The sequence below is a fragment of the Epinephelus fuscoguttatus genome, linkage group LG8 (genome assembly GCF_011397635.1).
Source record: "Epinephelus fuscoguttatus linkage group LG8, E.fuscoguttatus.final_Chr_v1".
In the NCBI taxonomy this organism is placed as follows: Eukaryota; Metazoa; Chordata; class Actinopteri; order Perciformes; family Serranidae; genus Epinephelus; species Epinephelus fuscoguttatus.
In genome coordinates this window covers 913,331-920,738 of record NC_064759.1, presented here as the reverse complement: position 1 = coordinate 920,738, position 7,408 = coordinate 913,331, and the positions used below count along the sequence as shown (strand labels likewise).

Here is a 7,408-nt window from a genome sequence, read left to right as displayed (position 1 = left end):
GTGTGTGTCATGTCTCCAGCAGTGTGTGACAGGTTTAAGGGCTGATTTACGAGCACACACTTACTGATCATCATCTGAAAAGCTCAACATCTCTCTATTTATGCTCTCAACAAATAACTAATGTGAGCCAACTAGGATTTGTCCCCAGGTTCATTGTAAACTCTGACTTATCCATGTGACTGTTAAGAAGCAGAAACATAACTTGTTTCTTCATGTGCAACATGTTAGTCTGGAGGTTTAAACTGGTGTCCTCTCACAGAGTTGGTGATTCAAACTAAACTTTGATCTCTGTCAGAGAAAACTGATCTGAGTTCAGACTGTTTACTTACAGCACAGCTACACTCACAGATAACTGAGCCTCCTACCTGCCTGTCAAACACCATCAACCCACAAACCTTCTCCAGTCCGGACTGAGTGGAGTCCTGCGGGGTGAAGCTGTGAAGGCTGCGAGCGGAGCTAGCTGCTAACAGCCACCGCTGCAACTAACAAACTCCACAAATCCATTCAGCAGCTCCACCATCCACAGTCAGACACACACAGCTGATTATTTACTGCTGAGTTACAGCTCACAACTCGCACCAACCCAAACATCCTGGTGCAGACTATTTACTGGAGTTTACCAGCCTGACGCTCATCAGGCATCTGAAGAGAATTACAAGCTGTCAGTGTCCGACAGTCCACCACAAACATTTAGTCTCGTCAATGAAAGTCAAACATAGATTCTATCTTAGTTTTTACTGTAACGATCTATTTTAGCTCGTCATCGTCTTGTTTTTGTCGTGAAAAAGGTTGTTGATGAAAATATTTCATCATAGTTTCTTAAACACTGCAGCGATAAACTGAGAAGATGTTGGTGGTCAAAGGTCAAAGGTCAATGTGACCTCACAAAACACGTTTTTGACCATGACACAAGAATTGTTAATTCTTGTTCTTGACGAATATTAGATTTAAATGCACCACAGAAGGACGTACTTTGGTGCATTTAAGTATCAACAGGTGTTAAACAGATTCGTTTTGCAGGAGCTCAAATGAAACGTTGACAGCAGCTTTGTGAGCCTCAACAGGTCCAGCATCTACAGAGTCTTAACGTTATCAGTAACTGTGTCGTCTATATAGTTTATGGTGAACACTGAGTGCAGATATCTCCCGCAGTGTTTTAATGATGAACTCTTGATGTAAAGAGTCACAGAGCTTTAATCCCTAAAGTCAGTCCTGATCCTCTGACTTCCCTCGAGCACCTGACCTATTTTTACCCCCCACACCCTGATGGGAGACGAAACCCAGTCCACTGGGCTTGAGTTACTCTGTTCCAAATATAAGAGGTGTCTGAAGAGGCTGCACCCGTGTGCACCCACAGATTTATGAACAGAAACAGCTGCTAACCTCTGAGGATTCTCACAGCATTGCTTCCATTCCTGCACCACCTCCCCTCGTTTCTTCAAACTATTCCCTCCTTTCTTCCACTTCAGGTTGACTCCAGATCCAGGTGATCCGCAGATATTCAGACTTCTTAAACGTCACAGTTTTAAAGGCTTCGCTGACATTTTGTGTCTGAAATGATTAAAAGTCAGCGTTGTGTCGGTGCAGTGTGTTCTGAGTGATTCTTTCTTTGATGGTTGGTGCTCACTGAGACAGGTGTGTTTTAGGATTGTGATGTTGGAGCCATGCACGCTGTGACACACAGATTTACTGTGTTGTGTTTTCCTGTGAGATTTGCGTCAGACATGTGTGTGAGCTGTGTCACTGAAACAGCAGACGTGATGTTAAGAGTTCCTCAGAAGTTTACCATCATTAAATTACATCTCTGTCATGCCAGGTCACGTGTATTGAAGCTCTTCAACATATTGAGCGGCTCCTCATGTGATGGTGACGCTCTGAACTCTGAACTAATGAAGTGAGCGTGCTCTCCACACATATTAGCGGCGTCATCAGAAACTAACCCATGTTAAGTCCCTCTGACCCCGGTGCTGTTATCCAATTTATAGCGAGTGTGCTGAGCGAGTGGCTTCTCCACCCAGATTAACACCAACAGGCCGATCTGCTGCTGATTCACAGCGAAGCTGACGGAGGATTCGTCCAACCAGAGAAGAGCTGGGACTCAACTGAAAGTCTGTAGGTTATAAAGTGTTTGTTCAGTTTTAACATCTGCTGCTCTGATCCCAGAGGGTCCATGAACACAACACAAGGCTGATGTTGATCAGTTCGGTTTGAAACACTGTGCTCACCAAGTTAACCGCTGAGATCTGAGAACAGGGTTAAATTATTACCCAAACTGTCTTTCAGTCATCCATCACAGGCCACAGAGCAACTTCCTGATTCAGGTTTGACCTGCTGTACTTGCCGTAGTTGTGTGCAAGCAGCTTTCCTGTGCACTGGGTGATTGTTTCTGACACCTTAACGACCGGTCTTTTCTCTGCTGTGACACAGGTCATTTTAGTGTTGATGCACTTGGATGTTTCTGCAGTGATCAGTCAGACGTGTCTCCTCTCCTCACAGTGTGCGTGCATGTGTTGGAGTGTGAGCAAGGCAGGTGATGACTGCTGATTGGCTCATTCAAAGGGATTGCTTTCACTGGATTGGTCCAGCCGCTGACAGAAGCTCCTCCCTCTTTTTCACCTCTGTCACTGCAAACAAAGCCACATTCAGACTGTGGGTGTAGATTTGTCTTTAAGACACTGCAGGTTACTGTGTTCAACTCATTGACTTTGTTACTGAGGAGATCATTTTGATCCATTTTGAGTTTGTGAATTAAGGTTTGTTACAGTTTTCTTTACTTCAGGTTGTTTTTGTTTGGTCGCTGTCAAATAGAGCACATTAAGGCAGTTTAAGTCGGAGTGAGACACCAGCTCCCTCCTCACGACAGTCCAGTGCAGCGCCCACATCACTGCAGACACCAAACTGTGGTGTGGTGGTGTGATGTGACTGCTAACTTTGTTATCTGATAAATACTGTGTAGTTGGCCTGTGCTGGGAGAGGGAGGAGTGGGGAGTCACACTGCATGTTGTGTCTAGTTTCCCCTCGACCGGAGACACCTCACACAGTCACAGTGGTATTAAATATAATAAATACAGTAATGTGGTACAGTGGTTTAGATATTCTGGATGAAGTGTTGGCTTATCGGCTGATCCTCTGATTGTGTTTGATTATCTCTGTGTTGTCAGGTCTCAGCCCTCACCTTGGTGTTTACAGTGTTAAGATAAAGTCCCAAACTGATGGTTAAAACTATGAAAACAGTGTTTCAGTCATATTAAAACACAATGATCCTTCTGTGAGTGAGAAAAATGCTGCAAGAGGAGACTTGCTCAAAAATGGTTTTCTCTTTTTTTAATCTTTGGGTCAAAATCTGCTCAGTGGTCCGTTAACAAACATTTATTATAATAAAAAATACAAGGACACGTTTCTGACTTTAACTGTTGCGTCTGATTCTATAAAATGAATCTGTGGATGAATTCAGTGTGAAGTTGATGTGTATAAAGAGTTCTCACTGTTTCAAACAGCAGCGTGGCCTCTGATGCACCACTGTGGTACAAGTTCATCTGTGTTTCCCACAGTGTCAATGACCTGAGGGTGGAGGAGTGAGTGAAGGAGGCTCCTCCTCCTCGTCTGAATCAAACTCCACATTCTCATCTTTCACCCAGCGGCCGCTCCGGTCCTGCAGCCACCCGTCACTGAGAAACACAGCAAAGATGGAGAGCATGAGTTCAGTCACATAAACTGAGCTGACACAACTTCAGCCTGACGAACACGAAGACGTCCTGAACCTTTTCAGTTTGAGGTAGTGTTCCAGCTCTCGTCTCCTCTGGGCTGTTACAGGCTCTGCAGCTTCCCTCGCGTCTGCTGATGGACGTGAACCTTCGCCGGCTGCACGAGACAAAACACGTCCACAGTTAAAGCTCAGTCAGACAAAGGTTCTCTGTGCGTCATCAACACTTCCTGTGACAGACTTTACCTGCTGCGCAGCCACTGGAGCTGTTCTGTGATGAAATGTTTGAAGCTTCAGTTTCTCGACAGGATCGTTCTTGTTCTGATGCTGTTCTGCTGCAAGAGGTGACGGCGGGATCTGAGACGATTCTCAGCGAACCTTTGTCAGATTTTGTACTTGAAAATAAAACAGATTTATGATTCATACTGTGTTTTTAAACATGTATTGGACACTGTATATGATACAACCATGTGACCCACCTGGTTTTGGTATGGCAGCTGTTATACGGTACAGTCTTCAACAGAGCATGATGTGTCAGTTTGCGTGTTTGTTCCAGTAAAGGAGCAGAACGGGACGGCTCCTAAAAACACAATGAGACGCTGTGTGTGAAACAGTTGAAGAGTTCACTCAGACGTCACTGTTGTTTATCTCTTCACAACAGACACCAACTTAAACTGTTATCAGGATGTTATCGTTGGGTCACACGGCAGTCACAGGGGCGCCGCATGATGATGACAACAACACAACAATACAAGAGTCGGTCAAAGACGAGGTTTGTTTAGCTCACGTTGTTTTTCCTGATGAGGAGTCACTGAGCGATGAGACTGACTCGTGTTGTTGAAACATCATTTCATCACAGCTTCACAAGTCAGATTCTGTTTGCTTATAGGAGTCAGCAGAGCAGCATGGTGACACACCTGACTGTCACAGTCACCTACCTGTCCTGTGTCTTCACTCTGGACGTACTTCTCATGTTGCCTTTTTGTCACTTCATTCTTCAGCCGAGCTTTTTTCCCATAGAACGCTTTCAAACCTGAAGATGCACAACATAACAAATATTAATGTATTTTCTAAACCATTTATAGTTACATCAAAGGGACAGTTCAGTTTTATGAGGGGGGGGTCTGTGTGAGGGACTTACAGTCAGTATATTACCTACGGCAGATGTCAGGCACATGTCTCCCAGTTTGGAGCAGCTGACTAGAGTCTGACATGGAAACACAGCACTGTACTATCAGTGGACGAGGTCAGCAACAAAGGATATTACAGCCATCTATAAAAGTCCCACATAAAATATCAATATCAGTTAAAGCGTACTCTGTACTGAGAGTACTTTCAGTGGTTTACATTAATGCCTGTCAGTGATTTCCAACTGGAAAATGAAGCAGTTATATCTCTCTCTTCAGAGCCAGACTCCATTGAGAAAACCACTAATTTAACATGAGTGAACTCAGGAGCTGCTGGTCGACTGCTGCCTCCATCAGTGTGTTAGTTTGTGTTACTGTGTGACTTTGGTGTTTAAAGGTTAGTTCACAGTCACCAAAGTCACACAGTGACACAAACTATATTACTGATGGCGGCAGCAGTCGACCAGCAGCTCCTTTGTCAGGGAACTTAAATTACTGTTTCTGTCAATGAAGTCTGGCTGATACGAGAGAACAGACCCCCCGTCTGAAGCCTTTGATGGCTGTCCTGTCAGAACATGCTGTCTCACATGTCAATCAATCAATCAATCAGTTTTATTTATAGAGCCCAATATCACAAATCACGATTTGCCATGTAGGTACAGTGGTGAAAATACTCTGAGCAGAGCGAACACTGACACTGACACTGAGTTTGGGACGTTTTTAGGTGTCTAAAACACATTTTGCTGCTGAGCTCGTCCACAGCAGCAGACTGCTTCGCTTCTGTGTCAGACTCCAGTCTGCTTCTCCAAAGTGGGGGTGTGCTGACCACCACCCACTGAAGGTGACACACTGACTGTGGATCAATACCTCAAACAACCCCACTTCAGGGTTGCGTAGAATAGATTTTAAGAAGATTTTTGTGTCACTGTGATAAAGTGATTTCAGGATCTCAAGTCCAGATATTTCCTCCAGTAAATATTTTATTTTTCTCAAGAGGTAAATTATCGAAACAAAAAGCTGATTATTTGAGAGACACACTAGGTAATCTTGTGAGAGAATCAACCTGCCACCTGAACACTTTCCTCCTAAATAACTCCTTCAACATGATGAACAAGAGTCTCCTCATCAGTGTCTCACCTTCCAGATGTCTCTTTCCGTTCCTGTGGACAGTCAGTGTGTCCACAGTGTCAAACACGGGACGGTAGGAGCACACGAGGCAGGTGTACCTGTGTGAGCACACGATGGACAAACTGTGAGTCTAACCTTCATGTCAGGATGTTGTTTAATGAAGAGTTCAAACCTTTAACAGCCACACAGAGACTCGACATGTCAGAGTTTATCATGACTTCACTTCACCTTCCGTTCTTCATCAGAGCTGCTTCATCTTCTGGAATAAAGTGAGACAGCAGATCTGCCACGCGCCGTTTCTGAAACACGAGACAACAAAGAGTTAATAAACTTTTAATTTAATAGTTTCAAAGATGCAGCTCACACAGTAGCAGTTAGCTTGGCGAGCTAGCAGGATGCTAACCACAACAACACTGTTAATCTGAGCGGAAGTTCCTTCTCGAGAAAGAAAAAGGTGAATGTTACCTTCAGGATGTTCAGCTGACTCGTGTCGTCACCTTCTCTTTTAAAAGACATGATTATTATGATGGGTAATTATCTTTAAACTCTAGTTAGTAACAGGTTAGCTTAGCCGGTTAGCTGCTTCACAACAACCACAAACTAATCCGGGTAGCAATGCTGCGTTCCCGGGCCCAGGGGAAAATGGGACATATCAGAGTCCTCTCTGAAAATCAGAAATCATCGATCCCGGGAATAAATTGTGTTCCGGTACAGTTGCTCTGATGTAAAGTGTAGAGAATTATAATTTAATTGAGTTCAGCTTATTTAGGTATTTTCCAACTTCTGCAACCTGACTTACACACAAGAAAAAAATACATTAAAACAATAGGTACAATGATAATGAATTCCTTTTGAAGCAGTAACAAACCAAAGCGAGTTTTGCTGAGTGAAAAGATGTACACTTATTGCACCTCCACTTTTTACGTTAATACTTTTCTTTCTAGATTTATACCATGAATATGAGACACAAAACTAAATATATGTATATTCTATGTACCCCAAAATCCCAAACAAATATTCATATACACACACTGGAGTTTATGACTCTATTTGTTAATTTAATTTTTTTTAAAAATATTTTTTGTTTGAAATTGCAACAATTATATATCTCTCTTCAGAGCCAGACTCCTAATGTTAAATCACTGGTTTTCTCAGTGGAGTCTGGCATTAAAGAGATGGCTGCATTTTTCCAGTTGGAAATCACTCTGTGACATTGAGGCAAAGCAGTGAAAATACTCTTAGTACACTTAAGCTGATATTATTATTATTATAATTTTATTTTATTTATTTATTTTTTCTTTGGGGGTGTATATTACAAAATAGCTCTTCTTCATGAGACACGGTTTTTTTTTTAGTTTAAATTTTAAAATCTTTAATCTGACTCTTTCCCCTTGACTGCTGTAACACTGGAATTTCTCAATTGTGGGATCAATAAAGGTGTATCTCATCT

At 42.8% G+C, this 7,408-nt stretch overlaps 1 protein-coding gene across 1 annotated transcript; it reads right to left on the bottom strand.

The window, feature by feature from the left end:
• Nucleotide 1: 1 nt before the first annotated feature.
• scnm1 (sodium channel modifier 1) lies at nucleotides 2-6,619 on the bottom strand. The gene is made up of 8 exons (XM_049582647.1): nucleotides 6,424-6,619; nucleotides 6,187-6,257; nucleotides 5,968-6,056; nucleotides 4,642-4,736; nucleotides 4,183-4,283; nucleotides 3,950-4,098; nucleotides 3,762-3,861; nucleotides 2-3,668 (listed from the first exon to the last, which is right to left on the bottom strand). The coding sequence occupies exons 1-8, from the start codon at nucleotides 6,472-6,474 to the stop codon at nucleotides 3,554-3,556; spliced, it is 771 nt and encodes a 256-aa protein (XP_049438604.1). The 5' UTR covers nucleotides 6,475-6,619; the 3' UTR covers nucleotides 2-3,553.
• Between the last annotated feature and the right edge of the window lie 789 nt (nucleotides 6,620-7,408).